This window comes from Schistocerca cancellata, chromosome 4, assembly GCF_023864275.1.
Source record: "Schistocerca cancellata isolate TAMUIC-IGC-003103 chromosome 4, iqSchCanc2.1, whole genome shotgun sequence".
Lineage (NCBI taxonomy): Eukaryota > Metazoa > Arthropoda > Insecta > Orthoptera > Acrididae > Schistocerca > Schistocerca cancellata.
Window position 1 is genome coordinate 627,963,867 of NC_064629.1, and position 26,422 is coordinate 627,990,288.

General features: G+C 43.7%; 1 protein-coding gene across 1 annotated transcript in view; it reads left to right on the plus strand.

Moving 5' to 3' along the window:
* LOC126184353 (uncharacterized) overlaps positions 1 to 26,422 on the plus strand; it is a 496,186-nt gene that overhangs the window by 401,726 nt on the left and 68,038 nt on the right. Inside the window, exon 14 of the mRNA XM_049926732.1 lies at positions 18,264 to 18,558. Within this exon, the coding sequence (XP_049782689.1) occupies positions 18,264 to 18,558 (295 nt within the window). The remainder of the gene's footprint in view (positions 1 to 18,263; positions 18,559 to 26,422) is intronic.

Below are 26,422 nucleotides of genomic sequence, written 5' to 3' on the forward strand. Positions count from 1 at the left end.
TCTCCCTTTTCCTACTCTTGCATTCCAGTCACCCATAACTATTAAATTTTCGTCTCCCTTCACTACCTGAATAATTTCTTTTATCTCATCATACATTTCATCAATTTCTTCCTCATCTGCAGAGCTAGTTGGCATATAAACTTGCACTACTGTAGTAGGCGTGGGCTTCGTGTCTATCTTGGCCACAATAGTGCGTTCACTATGCTGTTTGTTGTAGCTTACCCGTACTCCTATTTTTTTATTCATTATTAAACCTACTCCTGCATTACCCCTGTTTGATTTTGTATTTATAACCCTGTATTCACCTGACCAAAAGTCTTGTTCCTCCTGCCACCGAACTTCACTAATTCCCAGTATATCTAACTTTAACCTATCCATTTCCCCTTTTAAATTTTCTAATCTACCTGCCCGATTAAGGGATCTGACATTCCACGCTCCGATCCGTAGAACGCCAGCTTTCTTTCTCCTGATAACAACGTCCTCCTGAGTAGTCCCCGCCCGGAGATCCGAATGGGGAACTATTTTACCTCCGGAATATTTTACCCAAGAGGACGCCACCATCATTGAATCGTACAGTAAAGCTGCATGCCCTCGGGAAAAATTACGGTTGTAGTTTCCCCTTGCTTTCAGCCGTTCGCAGTACCAGAACAGCAAAGCCATTTTGGTTAATGTTACAAGGCCAGATCAGTCAATCATCCAGACTGTTGCCCCTGCAACTACTGAAAAGGCTGCTGCCCCTCTTCAGGAACCACACGTTTGTCTGGCCTCTCAACAGATACCCCTCCGTTGTGGTTGCACCTACGGTACTGCTATCTGTATCGTTGAGGCACGCAAGCCTCCCCACCAACGGCAAGGTCCATGGTTCATGGGGGGAATGCGAAGATACCTTGCTTTTTAAAAGAAAAATTCAGGAAAAAATAGTCTTTAGTGCCAGTCAACTATGAAGTATCCAGCACGATCTCAGGTTTTCTTTTGAATGCATACTATCAGAACCCATAAATCCCACATACTCCCTGCATGAAAGCTCGTTTATGAACTGCTTGCACAGAGTACGTCTCTGATTGGTTAACTTAACCGTTCAATCTCAAACATTCTTTACAAAATTCTAATTAAAATGTGAGCTTTATTTTGAAATAACTGAAATCATAGTTAGGAAGTTGTTAGTGTGGATAATGTCGACAGCCTAGTTCTATTCATATACAAACATTTAAACTGCTAATATTAATAAACAGAGTTATGTGTTTGTCAGCAAGTCTCACACTGTAAATCACACTAGTCTCTGTCTGCACCAGTATGACACAGCTCTTTCTCACATCTCTGTTCTCATACTCCATGACCATTTATCGCTTTATGGGATGCAGACTGCTACTGATTCTTTTAGGGAAGTATAAAATTTTCTACACTCTACATATTCAATGATGTAATTGTGTGCTTTCAATCCTGTCGATTTTAGGGACTTACAGTTCTCCCATGTTATTACATTGTGCTTCAGCTGCAAAATGGTGTACTGATGGCAGTGTGCCAGTTTTGTATCTTACGCCCATGCTGCTTCAAGTGAAGATGTACACGATTTCATCATCAGAGATATATTTCCGCAACCTCCTTATTTTCATCTGTCACTATTTTCACTGTATAGTTCTTCTCGACCATTGAATTTAGTGGTACATCACCTCAATAATGCGTCTGAAATCAGAAAACAATTTGAACTATCATATTCCTTAAGGAGAGCACTCTTAGATAGAAGAATGTTGTAAAAATCCATTCAGACTTGCAATGGACAACAGCTGATAGATTGCTAGGCACAGCCGGTGTAGATCACGGGGTATAGAGGGCACAAACTGGAAGAACATTGATGAATGGGCCACTAATGCAGCTGGCATAGAGCCCGGAGCGAAGAGTGTGTTTGCCTTAAGAACTCAGATTGCGGGGTCTCTAGCTTTGGTTGGCATGAAGTATGGAGTGAAAACTGACTGCAGAGTGGTCGGGCAGGGACCTAAATACTCGTCTGGCAGAAATATACTGGCAGAGGTACGAGGCTCTCGTAAGCAAGGTAGTGCCGTGTTAGCAGCACTGTTGGTGGCGATGCTTCTGCGTCTGGTGCTAGGCTGGTGTCACACGGTATGGTGAAAGCGACTGGAGGTTCTGTTCTGTTGGCGTATTTGTGTGTTGATGCAGGTTATTTTTGTCTGGACTCCAGAAGAAGTGTCATTAGCGGACCACAGCTGCGGCAACACATGATACACAACTGAATGGTTTCTGGCTGTGCCATCAGAAAATTCAGCATCCCATCCCTTCTGAGGGAAGAGATGGCGTAGTCATCTCAAAGAAGACATGACCGCCAAATGGAGTATGTGCCCTGGAGTTGTGAAAGTACTTCCTGGGATGGTTGCTCCGATAGTTTAAGCGTGGACCCAGGGATCATTGGCCAAGGCAACTCTGATGGGGCCACAACTAACGGTACATCATAGCACTGGTGTCTTTCAGTGCTGGTGTGTAGTGGCTCTGGTGCCTCATGGCTCTGGTACATCATAGCTATGGTGCACTGTGTCGTCATTATCCATGGCGGTGTGTCAAGGTGCTGGTGTTGGTCTGGAACCAGTGCAACATCATGAGATGGGTGGCCTGTCCAGGAGAAAGGAGTGCGGGATGATAGGAAAAGCATGTGGGATGCTGCAGAATGATGCAGAAGCGACCTGACAAGAATGGGTCAGTGCACTCACAACCAAAGGTCGGCAACCTGCAAGAACCTGACCAGAAGGGTGTAGCGTCTGCAGCGTGATACTGGAGTCAATTGTGCCACTAGAGGTGATGAAGCTGCTGGAGGTAGTGGTGCCACTGGAGATTTTGATGCTGCTGGACGTGATGGTGTCATCGGGGGCGATAGTGCCTGTGGAAAGGAAGGTGCCACTGGAATGGAAGGTGCCACTGGAGATGAAGCTGTTGCTGTAGGTGATGGTGCCACTGGAGGTGGTGTGGTGCCACTGGAGGTGATGGGGTGCTGGTGGCAAAGGAGCTGCTGGGTGTGAAGGTGACGCTAGAGGGTAAGGTGCCACTGGAGAGAAAGGAGGGCCTGGATGGAAAGGTAACACTGGAGGGGAACGTGCTGCTGGAGCGAAGTTGCCGCTGGACGTGAAGGTGGTGATGGAGCAATGGGAATTTGGAATCACGCTGAGCTCAGAGGGCGGAGAAAGGCTGTGAGGTATTGGAAGCGCAGAAGGCTTTTAACATGTAGATAACAATGAAGGAATGGAAGGTGTCGAGGAGAGGCATGGAGGATGCCGCAGAGGTTGTAAGATGTTGAGGAGGGATGTGGAGGACATCACAGTATATGTAGGGTGTCGAAGGATGATTCACGCTATCAAGTACGATACCTCTGAACGGAGAGTGTGAACTGGACCACGAGAATTATCAGAACAAGCATTGAATTGGGTTTGCAAATGGACATAGGACTGGGTAACAAGACCTGCCCCGGATTAATGAACTGCAGAAAAAATTGGATAGAGATGATCACCAGAAGAAACAAGAAGAAAACTGAAAAGAGACAGTGAACATTGAGAGGACACATATGAGGCAAAAATCAACAACAGTCCTAAGTAGTGCATAGATATGGGAGGCTACTCTTGGCAAGCACAAAAAGACTGACAGACTGGACACTAGTCACTCTGAATATGCAATCCCCAAGCCAAGTGTCCTCGTCGCTATTGTTGTGGTGACGAGAACACTGAATGTTTGATCCTTGCTGCTGCAGACTGTGACTAACTTAGCAAATTTGGAACCTCATTATCATTGTACACACAAGGAGGGTGCAAACGTTGCTCCACCTCACTGCTGTAATGTGGGCCAAAGAGGCAACAAACGTTGATCCTCATTGCCATTGTGGTGAGGCAAGGAGATAGCAAATAGCCATCTTCTTCACCATTGTAGAGGCACAATGATGGAGCATTGGTGATCCTCATCACAACTGCAGTATTCACCACTGAGGGGAACAACAAGTTACGATTGCTGTGCGCATGTAGCCAAAAACAATGGAACTTTATGGAGTCTAAAAACTAAAATAAAATAATTGTTTCGTGGAGCCAGAGTCTGCATTGTTCAGTTCAGTCTGATGGGTACTCACTTACGCACTCGATTGTGATAGCAGGGAATCACTGACATGGGACTCAAATGTCTCAGTGGATAATCACTGAAATTGCATAAGGATGTTTGTACGTGGATCAAGTCCACGATGGTAGTGTCCCGTGATGGAGTGAGCTCGGTGAAAAGTCAGAGACAAAATTCCACAAAACGGTGAGCCGTGGAGGACTCCAATTGATGGATTGCTAGTTGTAGCCTGTGTATAGCATGGAGCGTAGAGAGCACTCGGTAGAAGCACTCTGACTGAGGAACCACTATGTGCTGTCGCAGTAAGACCTGGTGTGCGAACTGACTGCAGGACAGTCGGGAGGCGACACAAATACTCGTCCGGTGGAAGGATACTGGCGGAGGCACATGACTCACGGAAACGTGATAGTGCGTGATGGCAGCGCTGTTTGCGGCGATGGTTAAGCCTCTGGTGGTGAGGCTGCTGCCACATAGTACGTAATGGCTGCTGGAAGCTCGGTTGTAACCAACGCAGTGTCTTTGTGTGTTGCTGCTGATTACTGTCATCCGATCTCCGGAGGAAGTGTTGCTAGCGGGCCAGAGCGGCGGCAACCCGTAGTACACAACTGTACGCTTGGTGACTGTGTCGCCAGGGGATACAGCACGGGCGCCTTCTGAAAATTACTACTTATAAACCTAAGGTGGGTGCCTTCTGAAAATTACTACTTATAAACCTAAGGTTGGCGACTCTACTTCTCTTGCTCTCCAACCAATCCTCCAAGCTTCCCAAATATCCCTCCAGATACACCTTCACCTCCTGATGTAATTATTGGTACCTGGAAACATAGTTTCTGTCTTAGAGACATCCACCTCGCCATCAACAACCAGCCCATTTATCTTAATAATGCACTTAAATATTTCTTTTCGATCTACACTTCCCTTCGTGAGACAACTATTGGCTGCATCGTCGATAAGTGGGAAATTGGTCGCCCTATGTCTTGTATTGCAGAAGCAATTTACCTCTTGCTAGAGAAGTGCGTGACTTCGGACGCCCAGAACCGCTCAAAAATGTGCTTAGAATGTAAATCGCTCGTCCAGAAACAGTGGTACGAGCCATTCGTACGCAAAAGTACACACACGTCTTGTCACAAGAGATATCTGAATGAACTTTGGTAATGTGAAGGAACAAAATGTCGTTATACTATGACCAAAACTGCACATATTTCATTCTTGTGACTTATTGCTTTGTTTCCCTCTGCTTAAAATAGCTCTGCTGTCTGAACAACAACCTTTTTGTACATACCTGTAGGCATTGTACATCCATTCAGTCTTCAAAGTGCAGGTGCGGGATTTCAGAGTAGTGCTCAAAACTAAGTGGAGGAGAACCATATGCGCACCTAAATAAAGCCACTTTTTGATATCCAGCATTTCTTCTGCATTCAAGTACTCCAATATCAATGCTGCAACAATTACGATTTCAAACTATGAACTCGTATGTCAATGTCATAACTTGCTTTTGCCAAGCATATTGTAATATTGGCTTGTACTGCGGTACCGAATGTTTACTGTATATCACAGATTTAAGTCTGATGATGGAATAACGATCGTGTAACTTTATTTGCGGTACACAGCACGTCCCAACTTTGCCTCTAACATTTTGATAAGGTTCTTGGGATTCATTCGCATCATGATACCGGTGTACACTCCATACACTCATTTTTCTTCCTTCAATAATTTTTTACTTGGGCTTCCATCCTCCCCTGTAACCATTCCTTCCTCTCACGAAAAGTGCATTCATCAGTTAGGCTCCAATGCCATTGTTAATATACACTCCTGTAAACTGAAATAAGAACACCGTGAATTCATTGTCCCAGGAAGGGGAAACTTTATTGACACATTCCTGGGGTCAGATACATCACATGATCACACTGACAGAACCACAGGCACATAGACACAGGCAACAGAGCATGCACAATGTCGGCACTAGTACAGTGTATATCCACCTTTCGCAGCAATGCAGGCTGCTATTCTCCCATGGAGACGATCGTAGAGATGCTGGATGTAGTCCTGTGGAACGGCTTGCCATGCCATTTCCACCTGGCGCCTCAGTTGGACCAGCGTTCGTGCTGGACGTGCAGACCGCGTGAGACGACGCTTCATCCAGTCCCAAACATGCTCAATGGGGGACAGATCCGGAGATCTTGCTGGCCAGGGTAGTTGACTTACACCTTCTAGAGCACGTTGGGTGGCACGGGATACATGCGGACGTGCATTGTCCTGTTGGAACAGCAAGTTCCCTTGCCGGTCTAGGAATGGTAGAACGATGGGTTCGATGACGGTTTGGATGTACCGTGCACTATTCAGTGTCCCCTCGACGATCACCAGAGGTGTACGGCCAGTGTAGGAGATCGCTCCCCACACCATGATGCCGGGTGTTGGCCCTGTGTGCCTCGGTCGTATGCAGTCCTGATTGTGGCGCTCACCTGCACGGCGCCAAACACGCATACGGCCATCATTGGCACCAAGGCAGAAGCGACTCTCATCGCTGAAGACGACACGCTCCATTCGTCCCTCCATTCACGCCTGTCGCGACACCACTGGAGGCGGGCTGCACGATGTTGGGGCGTGAGCGGAAGACGGCCTAACGGTGTGCGGGACCGTAGCCCAGCTTCATGGAGACGGTTGCGAATGGTCCTCGCCGATACCCCAGGAGCAACAGCGTCCCTAATTTGCTGGGAAGTGGCGGTGCGGTCCCCTACGGCACTGCGTACGATCCTACGGTCTTGGCGTGCATCCGTGCGTCGCTGCGGTCCGGTCCCAGGTCGACGGGCACGTGCACCTTCCGCCGACCACTGGCGACAACATCGATGTACTGTGGAGACCTCACGCCCCACGTGTTGAGCAATTCGGCGGTACGTCCACCCGGCCTCCCGCATGCCCACTATACGCCCTCGCTCGAAGTCCGTCAACTGCACATACGGTTCACGTCCACGCTGTCGCGGCATGCTACCAGTGTTAAAGACTGCGATGGAGCTCCGTATGCCACGGCAAACTGGCTGACACTGACGGCGGCGGTGCACAAATGCTGCGCAGCTAGCGCCATTCGACGGCCAACACCGCGGTTCCTGGTGTGTCCGCTGTGCCGTGCGTGTGATCATTGCTTGTACAGCCCTCTCGCAGTGTCCGGAGCAAGTATGGTGGGTCTGACACACCGGTGTCAATGTGTTCTTTTTTCCATTTCCAGGAGTGTATGTGCTTTTCCGTATACTAAAGCAATAATAGAAAATCTTCTGATACATAAGCTGTAACCTCCTGCTGTTAAAATTATCGAATAAAAATTCTGTCGTTCTTCCGGATTCATAAAGGAATAAAATTCCTTTAGGAAAAATAAATTCAAAGTAGACACGTGTTATTCTGTGTGAAATAAAATGCATTACTTCGTACTTGGAAAGAAACTGAAGTCTTTTTCTAGACGATATCGAATAAAATAACTATATTTGCACTGAAATAATTTATTTCTTCCGTGTGACTAAAAGAAATCTAATGATCAGAAATAATAAATTCATCTTCCAAATCAATAAAAGTTAGTGCTCTTTCTTTGAGAATTTTATAAGATAAGTATCCATGTATTTCATGAGATTGAAATGGATTGTTTTCTCTGACTAGATAAAATATTTCATCTGTACTTTAAAATCACAGAACATTAAAGCACCAGAACAGGGAACTTCACGAGTGCAGAGATTTCGTTGTCTTTAAAGAATTATTTTTTTCCTTGCTTGCCTTCTTCTGTTCCTTCATTCATCACTACATCGCTCACATTAAACAGCTGTAAAAATTTAAGATATTCTTCTGTGGCTTTTTATTTCTCATTGTGTAGACAATCTAGCGACGTGCGTTACGGAGAGCACTCGCAGGGATTCCTTGATCCTGATATTCAGCAAGTTGCCAAATGTATTCCTATGATCACCATGCCACTAAATTCGAAAATGTTCCCCTTCAGTGCAGGACAAGTATTCCGAGAATATAACAGCTCGGTTCTCAATAATGTAGGTGGCTGTATGCCCGATAATCCATAGAGCAGCATTATTTTAGTAATTGGACCTCGCTTGCGGTCAGGCCGCATCAGTTCTCGATCTTTCAGATAGCGGGTGTTCGTCCTATCAGTCATAACTACTCGACGACTGAGAAAAATCCACATGTCCTGCGCCTCTCCACAAACAAATCTGATCGCGAGCGAGTGCACTTCTTCACATTTTCGGCAGGTGACTGTTGTACTCAGGTAGATACTATGCAGTTTGCCGTTCGCAGGGATTTTATCACTGACAAATCAGATTTCCATCGTGAGGGAATCCGTGGTGGTAGGAACGATTGATGAATGTTGCGCTACGATACTAGTCAGTGCTTCTGTGGTTCCCTTTATTCAGCGGAACTTCCAGGTGAGTTCTTTGTCATAATTTTGTATATCGTTCTGCTAAGAAGCTGAGAGGTATTTGGTGTACTTGCACTCACATAACTAATTCAACGAAATATTTCCGGATGTGCTGGTATGCAGGTCGAATCCTCGAGAGGTGTATAGGAGGCGCTAAGCTCGGTCTCAGGCTGGTTAAGAGGCTGCAAAGAAGGCATGCACCCTGCCGCTGTATTTCTTTTCTCATTCGGTCGATGAGGAGTGTCTCGCATGGTGTCGAACGCTGATTTGCCCAAAGCCGCCGCCCAAAGGGGCACATGATGAGTGCCGCGAACTTTACCTTAAAGATGTTAAAACAGAGAAGAAACCAACTGAATGCCCGCTACATATTCGCCACCGAAGCGTCAAGGAACTGAAATACTTGGCCCATGAAGTACATTTTGCTTGAGACGTATACGCGAATATTATTGTTTGTACCTTTGCCAAGAGTTTCAGGTGCCTATCGGAGTGCGGATTCAGAGTGCTCCTGATGAGTTCAGTAGGTCTACCCATTTCTTAGTTATCATGCAGCCAGTCGTGATCTCGCAGTAGATTCACAGAGAATGGTGCGAAGTCTGTTGCTCGGCTCATGTCACTTCTGTTGTTGTGACCAAGCTCTGCTAAATGGGAGTATGGTCGTCTTCCTGTAATTGATCTGAGGGCCAGACGCCTCCATATTGATTTAAATTGCATCTTCCAGGGAGACTAGGTCTTGCTGGGAGGAACTACTAACCCCTCTTTTAGAAAGTCGTGTACGGGTATGTCTCTCCACACGTCATTAGCAATAGTTTGAAAGGAGTCTTTCAGGATGTACCAATAGCGTTGGGCTATGAGGCCCTGGTGACTTTCCCTTAGCTGCACGGAAGGTAGCGTTCTCAATTTCGTCGACTGTGAATTTTGCTTTCAGACTAACTCTATCCGCCTACTGCGGGTGTTCCTGGATAATGCTCAGTATTGTACGATAAACCTTGCATACTGGGTACTACAATACGAGGGTTGGAACTTAAATAGTGGCAACTATTTATTCACAACCGATGCAAAAGAGTTACATGATTGCACCTGTTACTCTCGTTCAAAGCAGTCACAAGCGTTGTTGAGCCTGACGGAGCATAAAGGCTTGTTATCTGTGTTTCGTTGACGATACAGAAGATACCTCGACTGTCAAAATGACACTGGACATTAGTGAAGGAAATGCCGTCACGCATCAGGACTGCAGTGCTAGCAGAATTTTCACTACTCACGTTAAAAATGGCAGAATAACCCGCAACAATAATATCGGTAGTGGTTACTTCCTAAAGGAGAACAATACCCCCTGCGGTTCTGTACTGAAAGTCTGCGGGAGCACGGACCTCATGGCCGAGGCTAATCCGGTGAATATTTGTTATAGTGATGTTGTAAGTTTGGCGCTGCATCAGGGTGTTGTACCTGCACTACAGTGTGAGGTGCCGTTCCTGTTCCGACTTCCACCCCTTAGGAGGGAAGTGGGGGAGGCGGGGAAGGGGGAAGAGAGGTGCAGGTGCAACATGCCATCGGCGAATAGCGTTAGCAGACAACAGCTGCTTTGCATGCGAATCACTGATACCATTGTTTTCCTAAGCACATTTTGGTGCAGTTCTGAGTGCTCAAGGTCACACACTTCCTTTGGTAGAGGAAGCAACGAAAATTTACGTAACAAAACACCAAGAGACAGCAGAAGAAGAGATTTGTACTCATCAAAAGACCTTAAGCCGCAAAGCATAAAGCAATTTCTACAGATAAAAATTGAGTAATTTTACTTGTGTCGAGAAATCAGTTACGTCAGTTACAAAAGCGAAAAGAATCACTAATCTTCCAATGAGCGCAACTACTGTCCATTGGTGCCTTCATGCTGCTGTTTTCCACTGCAACAAAAGAATTTTTGAACAGCTCGTCATCGAGAAGCACGTAGAGCTTCCTGCCGTCGCTATCTCCTAGCTGGAGTAGACTTATAGGACTTGGTGGTACGAATAAGTTTTCTATTCGGTCGAGGATGACGTACTGTCTCTATAGAGAACAGATAACACTCGCAACTCTCCAAATCATACTGTTGCCACAACTCAACGTTGAAGTGTAATCTTGGCTGTTTTGGCCTGGAGTGGTAAAATTAACTGAAGTTCTTTCCAGTATGGACTCGGAGGGATACATTCACCTTTAGATGTATGCTGCCAAACGTTCGCTCTCTCTACTCCACAGAAGAGATACCTACCATCGACTTCATACACGATAACAGCAACGTACACACATTGACAGTTATCAAAAATTGCCTGAATAGATTAACAGATGAATCTGCGTCGAATAGCACGAGGTGCTATATGGATAAACTCATATAGAATTTTGTAGCTACAGGATCACCTCCAACTGATCATAGTACTTGTGGTCCATTTGAAGTGTCAGAGATCTGCTACCTTCCTTTGACTTTGTTGTCAGTGATCCCATTTCAGAAAGTCGATGGAATAAACTGCTGATTTTTTTCAAGAGGAATATGGCGATTGATATGCCAAAAAATGTGGATTTAAAAGTCGTTTAATTTGAGCTCTCACGTTTGTACCTACAGAAGTGAGAGTAAGCCTTGATCCGCCAATGAGTGACCGCTCATTAAGCAAAAACTATGAATGAAAATTACACTTGTGACACCGTACACAAAAACCGGCACAGACCACAGACAATTTTTTCAACTCTGACGTCTAAAAGGTAAAGTGAAATTAGTGCCCCGTACAACATGTGTCAGACTGGACGAAGCTTCCGAAATTGATTTTAAGAACACACAAACCTATTTGGGTACAACACTCCTAATACGTCTGCCACAGCTACTCACATTGATAAATAGGAAATGCTTTCGACAACATAGATGAAAATCTAATAACGCTTCATAAACTAAAGAAGGGAGATAAAACGAGTCTATTTCAAGAACTGAAAATATTTGTTCACAATAGAAAAAATGGACAGAACATACTCAATGGCAAAACGAAGATAGTGGCACCGAAGTTTTTAGAAGCTTCTAAAGCATACTGGACGATACACAAAATCATAAAAACGCGAACTCAACACCCAAATAACCATACCAAGTCATTAACAAATAATAAATGAAAAGCACCAGTTTGCTTTTGTTCTACAATATTACTTTTATTGTTAACCGGTTTTCGGCTTACAAGGCCATCTTCAGACATTTACTGAGTATTATCACCAAATAAGTTAAATTTGGCTGGCAACATTGGAAGAGAAGTAACACATCTAGACTGAAGTAGAAACATACAGTAAGTAACTTCTTTGCAATGAAAAAGTAAAAACTGAACAGTACATAAATAACAATGGAGTAGACAGGAAAACCTTTAGAACAAAATAGGAATAGCATGCCTACATAACAGTTTCTATTAATAAACAAAACTAATAAAATAAAATAAAATTAGTACTAGACAAGGCTGCATCAGGAGGTATGAAACATGCAGAGTTATACACAACCAATTAAAAGAAGAGACAGTTATCAATGTAAATACAGAATACATAAGGAACTTATGCAATATCAATAAGATAAACAGAAATAAATAAATGCAGGAAAATGGAGGTTTTTGAGGGAACCTACAGTTTGAGAGTGTGGTGGTACTGCATTTTAACATTAACATTATAATCAAAGCAGTGGCTGTGTACCAATTTTCATTAAATAAATGAGCAAAGCAAAATATGAACAGTATTTGATGAGACAACTACAAGTGGTGTTAAACATGGACAGTAATACAAGTACCAGTTAAAGGAAAGCCTCAACTATTGAAACTACAGTCTAGGTGGAATACAAAGACAACTTCAACAAAACGAAATAACTTAATGAATACAGGAAAATGGGAATATGTAGGAAGAGAGAGTGTGGGAAGTAATGAACAACAAAAATATAATCAGTGCAACGAGTGACAGGACGACATTTTTGACAGCCTTTGACACTGTCGATACCTCCTGGGCGATTCAACCCTTCTGGGCGGACGTCACAGGGCTGCAACTCCACTGAACGCGAACTCACCCCTTTCGAATGCATTGCGACGTCAATTTTTGCCTTGGTGTACCGTGTGCAACCACTGTGGACCGTTTAAAACCATTCGACGAAATCTGAACGTCATCCAAAGCAGCAAAAAGTGCTTATGCTTTTTCAGCCCTCCTGTTGCACTCACTTCACTACAAACTGTCGTTTTCGACCACTAAATTTGTGGGCATCAACGTTCCAAGGAAAGGGGTGGTTTATGCCACCCGCTCAGGCCTTCTCGTGTCGATGCTGAATGGCGATGTGTCTGAAACTTTTTCCTCTGCCACTCATAAGAAAATTGCGTGATTTCAACGCTAGACGTCGTAGTTCCGACCTCCATTGCAGAGGCGTCAAGATAAGGGGCATGATGTGGTTAACGGGGGAGGAGGGGGGAGGAGGGGGCTGGTGACCTTCCCATCGTGTGCCTTTCCGCAACAAATGTCATATTGATATTATCAGATTCAGGGACATTCTTACACATCTGTATAACTTTAGAAAGTATGTTGTGAATGAAAACAACGACACTTAGCGAAATTTGTATTTTTTTTTAAGTTTTTTTGTCGTGTTCATAAAGTACCCCTCCACTGGATGTAAATATTACATGTAATTCTTTTATGTTGCTAAAAGATATTTACAGGTTCTGTCCCCTAGTTATGCATCATTTTCTATTTGAAGAGTACGTTGTTAATAAAAGTTAAACACATTTAACGAAATTGTTTTAGTTTATTGTGATGGGCAGAAATCATTCCCCCTTGGTGTTACACGACATGGGATATGCGTTGGTAATGCTAGTATTACTGATGAAAATGTTTATTTACGCTTATAACGACCCTCTCATTCCTTTTGCTAGAATGTCTTGTAAGTAACTTAATTATTGGTTAAAACTTATAATGTCGAAGTCACATTACGATCAAAAGTGACATGTTATGTCTTATTCCTATGGAAATGGAATTCAAAACAAACTGGCTGCGTCCAGAAAATGAAATTGTAATGTAATTCACTGATCCACTTGAAGATGAAGGAGTAAGCCCTAGAAAGCCGTCGTTAAAGAAAATACATGTGACTAACACAGGCAATTGTTTTAATTTAAATTTTATGTCACAAAATTCGCATTTACCAAACCTCAATCAGACATGGAGAGCGTAAGAGACGCGTGCCATGCTTAGGAGACACCAACTAGACAGATTAGAGTCAATATCTACATCTTTCTGTTGATTTTCTGGCCCAAATAGTGTCTGCACAGACAACAGAGGGTGACGTATTTATCAGCAGTGGCAGCCCATGCAGACTGTCATGGGTTCCTGATGATTGCTGTGGTGTAATGAATGTTCTGTCTATGGTGATGTTCGGGTGGTGTTTTGCGTAGTGGGTCATACGGTATCCACCTTTATCGGTGCCCACATGCCACCCTATGGCTTTTCAGGCTCCACTGTGTCAGGGTGGCTGTGACGTGTGTGAAGTGAGACTGCTACTTGTCAACACTACAAGTGCCTACAAGCTGTAGGCACTTTTAGTAGACAAATCTATTGCAATTGTCGCGTGGTTTCTGTACCCACAGCTGATTCCAGTAGATTCTTAGCAGCCACATATCAGCAGACATGGAGAACACTTGCTGTTGCTTTTGCCAAAAACCATAACTTTCGTCCACCATGGAGTGAAATATGAGATCCTGGATATATGAGTCTTTGTAGCAGTGCAACTGTTGTCGACGCTAATTGTGACATGTGAATCAGATGCAGGATCATCTTGCACCTGCACCTCTGAAGTACCTTCGCAGCACTGTCACCACGCACAAAGGCTTGGGGGTATGTTGCAAGAGAGCTAATGAAATTTTTTCAGAAGATCCCATACACATCAAATTCGGCATCTAGTTTTTGAACGTCCTGAACAGCTGTTCGATCTCTGCTTTCGACTCTGGTCGCTGGGTTGATTAAAACAATTTTCAAATACTGGATACCATTCAACTGGTAGTAGTATTGGAAGGTTGTAGAGGCTAACTGAAGATCACTGTCTGAGACCAAGTGCGCTGAGATCCTTCGACAGTGGGTCATGGCCTGTGATACAGTGGCTTTAATCTAGGCAACAAACAGGAAGTTAGAGAGTGTGTATGTTAACACCAACTGCATTACTCACAGGACTGCACATACAATGTCCGTATGTTCATCCTCTTATGGTTGGCCTGTTATCGGTCAAGCATAGCATGGGTGTGGTGGTAATGCCTGTTTGCAGCACAAACTGTGCAAGACTGGACCAGCTATTTTCTGTTGATGTCAACAGCTGGTAGAAGAGCACTTATGCCATGCTGTGAGTCTTCAGTGGGTAATAAAAATCTGCCTGCTGTGTTACTGGCCAAACAGACGTCAATTTCAAGCATACTTTTAGTTACAGGACAGCTTTCTTTCATGTCGTGGTCCAGATATGTGTTGGTCGCACTTTCCTTCACAGTTTAGTTAACTAATGCCGCATTTAGACAGCATTGCGTATATATTCGCACTAGTTTATTTTATCTAGAAAAGACAACAACTCTTTTAGATTTGTGGGACCCAGAGGTAATACTGTATAATATAGTTAACATCTCAATTTGTTTGTATTTGTACAACTCAAGTTGTGTGTTTAGTACCATAAACCGTTTTCATTCCACAACTAACAGTATCTATCGATACATCTCAGCAAGGTCAAATTTGGTTAAGTTCTGGCGGTCAAATAATTTATCCGATAGTTCTTCTGGAAGCGGTTTTTATCTCGAATTATGCATTAACTGAAGCCTTGAAATCGTCACATATACGCACCCTGTTTCACCATGGATGTAGTCCACTGAGTGGGAGCAAATAGCGCTTTGACGTCCTGATTCTGAAGTAATATGTCTCTGCTTTCACGTCTTCTCTCCGTGACAAATGAACAGGATGAGGCCTGCAGAAACGTGAGAGAGACTATGCGTTTAGGTATGTCAGCTTCCTGGACTGGGTTCTGACAGGAATATATATTCTTTGCACATTGTATCACAGAAAATGGAATGGTTCCCAAGACTAGATTAATTACATGTCGGATTTGGAATCTGAAAACTGTAAATTCTTGTAATCTAGACATATTAAAAATTGATAGAAGTGCTACCACTAGAAGAATCAGATTACCATCAATATTCCTACACACGGAAGGCCCCTTACTATGACTTTTTAAAGACAGTTTCTTCGTATTACATGTGACGAATTGTGTGTTAGTTCATTTTATTGTTGAGCAATGAATGACTGTGTATGTCTTTATTGGTTAAATACACTGAGCCACCTATATCCATTTCAAAGTTTCTTGGAATACTGTTCAGAAATAACGCCAGAGTCATTTTTATCGGTGCTATATTTTACTCGCTGGATACGGGAACGAAGTTAATGTGCGAAAGACATTGGCTAAAATGGCTGATTATGCTACAGCTGACATTGACAAATTTTTAAACACTTTGTACAATTCTTACAACTGTGTTCGCAGTAGCACTTGATACACGACTGGCTTGGCTGCGAATAACGCTAAGAATAATCTTCTTTAACACTGCTTGTTAATGACAACGATAAGGAGGAGCGACTACTTGGTTCCTTTGGCGATATCGTTTTTCTCGCAATAGTGTTTTCGAGTAATTCTGAGGAGCAGATGCTAAATACGAGTATGGTTAATGACTAACATGAATTTTACGATTCTGTATGAAACATTTTCCTCACATGCTGGCTGTATCCACGTCTTCATCGATAACTTGTTGTGCCGTTATTGCACTATTTCCAGGACGTCCTCAAATCACGACTCGTACATCTAGCCCGTGGCTGCTCTCTCTGACTGAGGAGCTAAGTGATTGGCCACATCTCTTGTGCAGGAATCTGCATGAGATTAATTGCACTATTCATTTTGGCACTGAAAGTGAGAACGTCGACCAAGGCCTTTTAAATAGGCAATTGTCAGCTGACTATCCATCTTCTGAAATTTTCTAATGAAACGTAAAGCGAGTGGTCACTTTATGAGACTTCACATTGTAATAGTTGACCATAAACCGAAAATTTCGTCAAAGATGTTTCTCGAATACATGGAAATGAATTTTTTTCGATTTTTTTGTTTTCATTTGTAATAGAAAATTCGCAAAATGAATACCCGCGGAATGCCGGGTTTGCCAGCTAGTAGAGGATAAAAACAGTCCTCGTTTTACAAAAGATTTACAAATTTCGCATAACTGGAAGTGTATTATTAACCAGTGCTGATGTGCTTCTCAATTTCCATTTGTTACTGCAAAACTGGCGAAAGAAAGTGGAGACGCTGGCAACGCCGATTTATCTTTATCAGTTGCTGTAGCTATTATTGCAGTTGTTGCATTTGTTGCTAAAATTTTTGGTTTTATTGCATCAGTTCTCTGTGGTGCTGTTGCTCCTCTTGACGCAGCTGGAGTTGGGGCGCGAATTGGTATATCTAAAATTTGAGTAACTGTAGGTCCATTATAATTGAGACATTGTCATACTACGTGTGAATATTTCCCATCGCCATTTGGTGTTGGGATGGATACCTACTTTATTTGCACAGTAGCAATGTACGCGCTTGGCGCAGCATCTGAAAGTTCTTCCTTCCCCCTTCAAACAGTTTCTGTCAAAATAACGCAGACCTCTGTAAAAGAATGATTACAACTGTGCGTACACGTTTGACACGATGCACTTGTGTGGTTCGTTACGAAATGTGTGCGGATGACTAATGATTTTGTTTTCCGGATGAATACGTCTGTTTTTATCCATGACTACATTTAGCCAGTCGCTTTGGCCGAGCGGTTCTAGGCGCTTCAGTCCGGAACCGCGCTGCAGGTTCGAATGCTGCCTCGGGCATGGATGTGTTTGATGTCCTTAGGTTAGTTAGGTTTAAGTACTAAGTCTGAGGAGGACCTCAGATGTTAAGTCCCATAGTGCTTAGAGCCATTTGAACCATGACCACAATTAACTGTCATTGACGACTGGAAATAAATCTGTAACAGATTTTCTGCTTTTTAATCTGCCACAAACGCTCGATAATATTCACTTCTGGTTATTGAACAGCTACGAGGATATGTTCAAGGTCATCTACACAACATCAGAGTTAGCAATGTGAACTGAAGCATTGTCATCACGGAACACGATGTACTTCGTAGATAACCAGATTTTCATCATACAGTGAAGTTTTTCAGTTTAAATATCCAAATAATTGTTGGGCGTACTACACAATTGCTCAATATCAATGTGACAAACTTAACACCACAAAAACAGTTATTTCTTAAGGATCATACGCCAAACGAAACGCTCAGTACTGAAGCTATAATTCTGTGCGTTATACGTTCTCGAGTGTCCGATTACGGAGACCATTTGCAGTGAAAGATACACAGGTTTCAGTCACGATCTATCCCAATGTTTTAAACTGTAATGAATACTCAGCTGCAAATTATTTTGTTCAATTAACAAACAAGAAATGTTATCTACTCTAGCGCACCTTGTGTGTAGGAAACCTTTCTTCAAGTGTTCTTATGAAAATTTGATCCACTTCAGTGTAAGATAACACAGCACTCTTCTCAGCAATATCCATCCAATTTCAAGCTATGATAGTAATCTACTCTATTCAAATTTACTTCAAGTAGCGAGTATGTTCGTAGTGTTATCATTGTTAATTTGCGATTGATGTGTTATTGCAAATGCCCTGATTCATATGTGTTTTCTTTTTTAGGAAATATTCCTGCACGTCCCAACAGAAGCTGTGTTGGTGGCCGCTCGCTATATGCGCAGTAGAGTCAGAGCTCGCTTTGTCTGTTACAAGAATGGTAAATTTTTTCGGCCTCTGGGGTTTTACAACGTTTCTAGTAATGAAACAACACCCAAATTGAGATTCGCAACAGAAGAGCCAGTGATGTCAGTAACCATCTCCAATGTAAGCGTTGGGAACCTCAGTGAAGCCCTGACTTACAGTGTACCCAATATCTTCGGAGACACAAAGCAGATTTGTGCCTATTGGGAAACGAACAGTAAGTAAATGATGTGTAGCACTTATATCCTCTAGATTACCAAATGTTATAGGTGTTATCTAACATAATGATTATGATGAAATTTTAATTTGATAAAATAGCATACAGAGTTTACTTAGTGATATATTCTGCTCCATTATCTACAACTGACACTCAACGTTTTAGAAATATGTGGATTTGAAATTCAAGAAGGTAACCTTCCAAGTTTGACAAGTGTTCTCTTGGTCCAAAGAATTCTCTCAAAGGTTGATACATACAGACTGAAAGGCGCAAGTTTTCAACAATGTGAGGAACACGAAGTAACTTCCTAATAAATTTAAAGTCATGTGGTAATGTTAGCTGAGAGATTTAGGATGATAGGGTGAGTGGCCTGACTGGTCCGTTTTATTTATTAGCGCACAATGACACCACCGATTCGTGAAGAACGAGAATGGTGTTGTTTTAAAAGTATATGTTGAACGTACGTGACTGCGGCTAGTCCATGCAGAGTTTAAAGTCGCGTTTGTGTGGTTGATGGTGAGTACACGGCACATATTGTAGACTGCTCGAATGGTTCTAATGGGTGCTTCGAACGTAGCAACCCCGTCTGGCAGACTAATCGCCATTTAAAGTGTGACTGCAGAGAAGTATGGAATTTAATTCAGAGCAATGGCACTTAAAATTTCTTCCATCACCTGAATTAGATCTGGTTCCCTCTGGACAAAGTGCCGAAGAATGACAGTGTGTTCACAGCCTCAGCTATGGAGTGGTGAATTCCCAGAGTGCATCTGGATAGTTGTTTATGTCAAGTTATCAACGAGCAAGCATACATATGGTGGTGCAGCAACACTTCTTGTAGTCTTCACTGTCGTTTTTCTTCGTTTATGACAGCAGAGTGGTAAAGCTCATGACAGTAGCCGTCAGCAGTTACGGCGATAAGCGTAGCAAGCAATTTCTTGTACCCGGAATCTTATTTATCCTACCAGACGTACGTGCGTGGTCCGAAGAGCACCAAGATGAGTTTCACGTACTCCCCTGGCCATTAAACTTCCCTGATTTAAACGCAATTGAAAATCTATGGGACCACCTCAACCGGGTTGTTCGTGCCATGGATACTCAACCAGGAGACCACGGCACTGGAGTTGGCGTGGTTCCACATCACTTTCTGTACCTTCCACAATCTTATTGACTCTCTTCCTGAACGTCTCGCGTGCAAAACTTGGTGGTCACATTAATAGAATTGGACAGTATACAATACTGGTGGTTAAAACTGCAAAAACTGTAAGGATAGTTAATATAGTAGGAATAAGATATTATTAAATGTGTAGGTAGTCTGGAGGTGTACAGAGTGAAAACTTTATCACACAGAGCTGTCACCTCAGGCAGCAACAATTTCTCTAACCTAGCTGGGTATAAGCCAGCCTTAGCTTGTGTAACAGATACGGGTAAGTCATACCATGCTGCTTCAACTCCAAGCCCGTACTCATCAATTTAGTGTTGCCGACTGGCGCGAGCCTCTCGGCAATCCATCACCAAACCAGAAACAAGGAAGATAAGCTTCTAACGTCCCGTCAACAACGATGGAGCATCAGCTCGAATTAGCAAGAGATAAGGAAGGAAATCAGCCGTGCAATTTGAAAATAACCATCTCGGGATTTGTCTTAAACGATATAGGGAAATTACGGAAAATCTTACTGCAGAATGCGAGGCCAATGTACGAACCATTTAGAGCCCACGATCAGACGTTTTCGGTGACAGTTATGGAAAACTTGAGGCTCAGGGCAACACCCTCTCTATCGAGGTAGGTCAGGATAATACAGGCCATATGCCGTCTTGCGTTATCTTGTTGAAATATAACGTCATGGAAATCTCAAAGATAAGTCGTTACCACGCCAGTCATGTAACGGCTATTTTCAGATTTACCGGTTGTGCGAATGAGATGATCGTGTTGTGTACCTAATGGAATCAAGCCACGTGCTTGGCCTGTGTGATATGTCACACAGGCCAAGCACATGGCTTGATTCCAGTGTTCCTTATCACCAGAATCTTCACACACGTGTAAGTATATCGCTATGTTGTACATAGAACCGGTAGTTCTCTGAAAAGATGTGTGCTACTCCTCAGTCCAGTGCTATCAATGGGCGCACGACTGTCGGCGCACCTAGCACAAGGGAAGCCATAACAATGGTCGTCGTACTGACAGTCCGTAATCCTCCAGACGTTGTCGCACTGCCGTGTGGATACCTGTCTTGCTGCTAACAACCCTAAGGTACAGGTGCAGGACAAAAATATGGAAACCTCAAAACACAACACATTACCATGACTAATACGACGTAGGAAAATGTTGCCTTGCAAACCAGCTTACAGTCATCTCGGAACGAGTAAATGCAGGTCCTGTGTGGTTTTCAAGGGAATCTTACACCAGTCTTCCCCTGCAAAATAGTGGCAAGTTGAGGTAACGAGGACGGAGGTGAATAGCCATCTCGCGCCCTTCTCTCCAAACTAGACCCCAAAGATTCAATAATACTGACATTTGGTGACTGTGATGGCCAGGGGAGATGGGAAAATTCATCCTCGTGCTCAAAAAAGCAGTCCTGTATGGTGCGAGCTGTGTGAACAGCTATTCTGTCGTCTTGGAACACAGCATTCCCATTGGGGAAGGACTTGATAAGCCAAAATGGCCACTTAATCCTTGAGAGTAATGCCACCTTGCAGAGTAACCAAAAGCCGCATGAAATACGATATGGCTGTTAGAATCGTCACCGAACCCCAGCCATGTTTCACTCTTGAGACGTAAACTCGGGCAGAAATTGGAAACAGTGTGAAACAAGACTCGTTCCACAAAGTATCATTCTTCCATTCCTCCATAGACCAGGTTTTCACGGCTTCCGTGCCACGTTTTCCATTTACGGGCATTTGCATCACTGATTGGTGGTTTTGAGATCCCAGCTCGCCCTGTAATTCCCTGCTTATGGATCTCCCTTCATGTTTCTTTTTTTCTTTTTTTTTCAGTAACCTCTGTCGCGATCACTTACCACACGCCTTTGTCCGCATCGTGACTTGGTGGATGATATTTTTCATATGCAGTGTAAATATCCGATACAATACATCATGAAACATCAAACTCTTCGGCTCCCGGAAGCACCCACCATAAGAGCACTTACAATTCGTCCATGTTCGAATTCACTTAGCTCTGACATAATATACTCACAACAACACAAAACAATGTTCTGACCATCACTGACACTTGCAACGTTGGACATTGCACAGGTGCCTTTCGTGGTCAGATACAACATCGGAACCTGTAAGCTTGGCTAGCATCTGCATTTATGTTCAGCCATGACTTTTTTTGTCCAACCCCTATACGTGACTTGGCAGTAAGATCTTGCATGGCCGAGCGAACAATACGTCTATCCTCTTAAACACTAGCCACGTCAGGCCATTGAGAGCCTGCATAGCTTCAAGTATTCCCTCATGAACCCATAGTTTCCATATCCGCATTACAGTCATGGGATCCCGACCAACTCGAGCTGCAATATCATGGAACAATAACCCGCACTAGCTCATGATCCTGCCGCTGTCGAAGTGCTGATAAAGATTTATAATTTTTTAGACGAAGCGTAACACGAATTTCTCAGCAACAACCAACATTCAAGTGCCATTTCAGAATGAGAAATCCATACTGAATATTGTCTTGTGTACATAATGCAGATGGCGGTAGTCTTATCTACACTGTCTGATCAAAACTATTCGGACACAAAATGGTTCAAATGGCTCTGAGCGCTATGGGACTCAACATCTTAGGTCATAAGTCCCCTAGAAATTAGAACTACTTAAACCTAACTAACCTAAGGACATCACACACACCCATGCCCGAGGCAGGATTCGAACCTGCGACCGTAGCAGTCCCGCGGTTCCGTACTGCAGCGCCAGAACCGCACGGCAACCACGGCCGGCTATTCGGACACATATTAGCGGCCATTAATATAGGATGTGTCCACCCTTTGGCTTTAGACGTCATGAACTCTGCTGGGGACACTTTCAATGAAGCGTCTAAATGTCTGTGGAGGAATGACAGCCCATTCTAAGGCATGCGCAGAAACAAAAGTGAAGACAGTGATGTTTGACGCTGGGCTTTGGAGCGAAAATCGACATACTAACTCGTCAGCCGGCCGCTGTGGGCGAGCGGTTCTAGGCGTTGCAGTCTGGAACCGCGGGACTGCTTCGGTCGCAGCTTCGAATCCTGCCTCGGTAATGAATGTGTGTCATGTCGTTAGGTTAGTTAGGTTTAAGTAGTTCTAAGTTCTAGGGGACTGATGACCTTAGATGTTAAGTCCCATAGTGCTCAGAGCCTAACTCATCACCCCAGAGGTGTTTCATTGGATTCAGATCGGGACTCTAGGAGGGCCAGTCCATTTGAGGCATGGTACTGTTTACAAACATTAACTCACAGATGCTGCTTTGTCAAGGAGTGCATTGTCATGCTCATACAAACAGCCATCGTATCCCAACAGTTCCTCTACTGTATGTAGTACACAATGCTGTAAAACGTATTCATATCCTTCCACATTTAAGGTTTTCTTGAACGCAGTAAGGGTACCACACCCTAACCACAAAAAACACCTACATATCATAACACCACTTCTATCGTACTTCACTGCTGACACTTTGTCGGCACCTGCGAAGTTCGCCAGTAGATGTCAGCCTGCGAGAAGGATAGCTCAGCTTTGGTTAGCTGTCAGTAATCTCGCTTCTGCAAGAACCATCTCAGTTGCCTTTTGTACTTGCGATGGTCGTAGATGTTTAAAATAAACGCGCCGATCTGTGTGAAAATGCTTATATTCACTTTTTAGGCTTTTGTCTAGGGGATGACAAGTAACGTTTTCCACACATTCGCCAAAGCCAAACCCTTCCATCGTAGTGCAACGTGGTGTATTGTGATTCTTCACTACAAATCAATCGTTAGTCATCCACTCTCCAGTGGCGTCGATCTTTACACCACCTGTAGTGTCGCTTAGCATTAACTACAGAAATGTGTGACTCATGGGGAGCAGCTCGACCGTTGTACCCAATTCTTTTTAAGTCCCTACGCACAGTCTCGGTGCTACTTGGATTGCTGGCAACATTACTCACGAGTTATATCACGCGCTATTTTACAGTAACCTTCTGCAAAGCTCGATGTATACTGTCCGTTAGTAAATGAGGGCGCCCTGGTCTTGGTTTAGCTGTGGTTGTTCCTTCACGTTTCCACTTCAGAAGCACGTCACCAGTAGTCGACTTTGACACCTTTAGAGGCGTTGAAATATCACTGACGGATTTGTTACTCAAATGGTTCAAATGGCTCTGAGCACTATGGTACTTGACTTCTGAGGTCATCAGTCGCCTAGAACTTAGAACTACTTGAACCTAACTAACCTAAGGACATCACACACATCCATGCCCGAGGCAGGATTCGAACCTACGACCGTAGCGGTCGCGCGGTTCCAGACTGTAGCGCCTAAAACCACTCGGCCACTCCGGTCGGCGGATTTGTTACTCATGTGACATCTAAGCACCATTCCACAGTACAAGTCAATGAGTCTCTCCTATGACAAATTTTGTTTTTGTACAGACAACACAGTACTGCCCGCCTCCTGTTACATCGTCAGCTCAGAAACGTTTCGAGACTGGATTAATAAAAAACAGAGACAAATTAAGATGATGGTTTTAACACTTCAGGTGTTCTGCATAGTGTCCCCCTCCCCCACATCCCTCCCCCCCCTCCCAGTACAACACAGAACGGTCATATAACCATGTGAAAATTTCAGAAAACTCCTTTGGTTTATCGTTCAACTCGTGGGTCATATTTGCACCTTTTTCGGTCTTGGCGAAGCATCAGAGACCGTTCTGCACTTTCTCGATTTGTGGTAGGTTAGTATTAACAACACAAAGTCTAGTCACAAGTGATGACTTCCTCCAAAAAATAATGGTCCACGTTTTTCATATCAGTTACGTCACGGCAGGCGTATACACATCGTCGTTTTTGTTCGAGAGTCAAATGTGTGGGATATACTTTGTACACACTTTTCTCTTCTTCAAAACAGTCTGTAGAATGTCATGAACATTTGTTTTACAAATGTTCAGTTCGTTGCTCCAGTACGATTTGCGGTAGAAACTTGTTGACACACTATGGCCGCAGGTCCACTTCAAAACAACACCTGCTCACACTGACTGGTCGAATGCACAACTCTTGTTTATAATTGTTTGCTCAAGCTACCACCGTAGTTACTGCCCTAAAATTGCTTATCCCGTCAGGAACAAAATCAGTCTGAGACCTTTTTGAACGAAGCGTGTATACTGACGGTTCCACCTCTCGTGACATGTAGTGGTCAATTACCTGGAGGGGTTCGGGTTCTTTTGATCAGATAGGGTACTTTGCGTGGCTGCACTGAAATGCTAATCATTTGCATATCCAAAGGTGTAGGGTACTTTGTGCCAGTTTGATGATAGTTTCATGCCATCTTCATGCTGTTAGAATTTTAATGCCTTACGGAGTATGTCTTCTAGTTATTTGCCTTGTAGTGCAAAAAATCAGGAAAGTAGTATCAACGAGAACTGTACATTAGCAGTAACATATTTGCGTGAACTATTTGATATTCACCTACTTCAAAAACAATATTGGTAAGACGAAATTTAACTGCATTTCTGGCCATAATTTACAAACACATAGACCCAATTTTTATGAGAACATAACTAAAGCCATATCTAAAAACTGCAAATCGGGACTATCCCCAGGAGGAGGAGGAAGAGAAGGAGGAGATTTCCATTTAACGTCCCGTCGACAACGATATCATTGGAGACGGAAGGATGGAGAAGGAAATTAGCCGTGCCCTTTGGATGAAACCGTCCCGGCATTTGCCTTTAGTGACTTAGGGAGATCACGAAAAACCTAAATCAGGATGGCCGGACGCGGGTTTGAACCGTCGTCGTCCCGAATGCGAGTCCAGTGTGCTAACCACTGCGCTATCCCGCTCGGTCACGGATGGGGGAGAAGGGGGGGGGGGGGGTGGAGCACTATCTCCTAGACAAAAGCCTAAAAAGTGAATATAAGCATTTGCACACAGATTGGCGCGTTTATTTTAAACATCTACGACCATCGCAAGTACAAAAGGCAGCTGAGATGGTTCTTGCAGAAGCGAGATTACTGACAGCTAACCAGAAGCTGAGCTATCCTTCTCGCAGGCTGACATCTACCGGCGAACTTCGCAGGTGCCGACACGGCTCTGCTCGTATTAATAGTACTGTTCGACATCAAATTCTTATTTACAATGTTGATCAGTTTCATCGCCCGCTGGTTAGCAACATGCGTGAAGCCTGCGTCCACTATGTACGCACCCTGGGTTACATTTACGCACTTGTCTGCTACATGTGGATATTACTCATACACGTAATACACGTAAGGAGATGCCGCGCTGCAGTCGACACCGCGGTTCAGTAAACGTCTTTTTCGAATCATGTGGTACGTTGCATCTTTCTATCACTCGCGCTGGCATCGAAGAAATGTGCAATAGACCTTGTACGAGCGAATTATGGAGGTACACAGAGGTGACAAAAAGTCATGGGATATCGATACTCAGATATAAGGATGGCGGTAGTATCGCATACACAAGGTCTAAAAGGGCAATATACTGCCAGAGCTGTCATTTGTACTCAGGTGATTCATGTGAAAACGTTTCCGACGTGATTATAGCCGCACGACGGGAATGATCAGGCTTTGAACGCGGAATGGTGCTTGGCCATTGCGCATGGGACTTTCCACTTCGGAAATCATTAAGGAATTCAATATTCCAAGATCCACAGTGTCAAGAGCATGTCGAAATATAAAATTTCAGGCATTTTCTCTCAC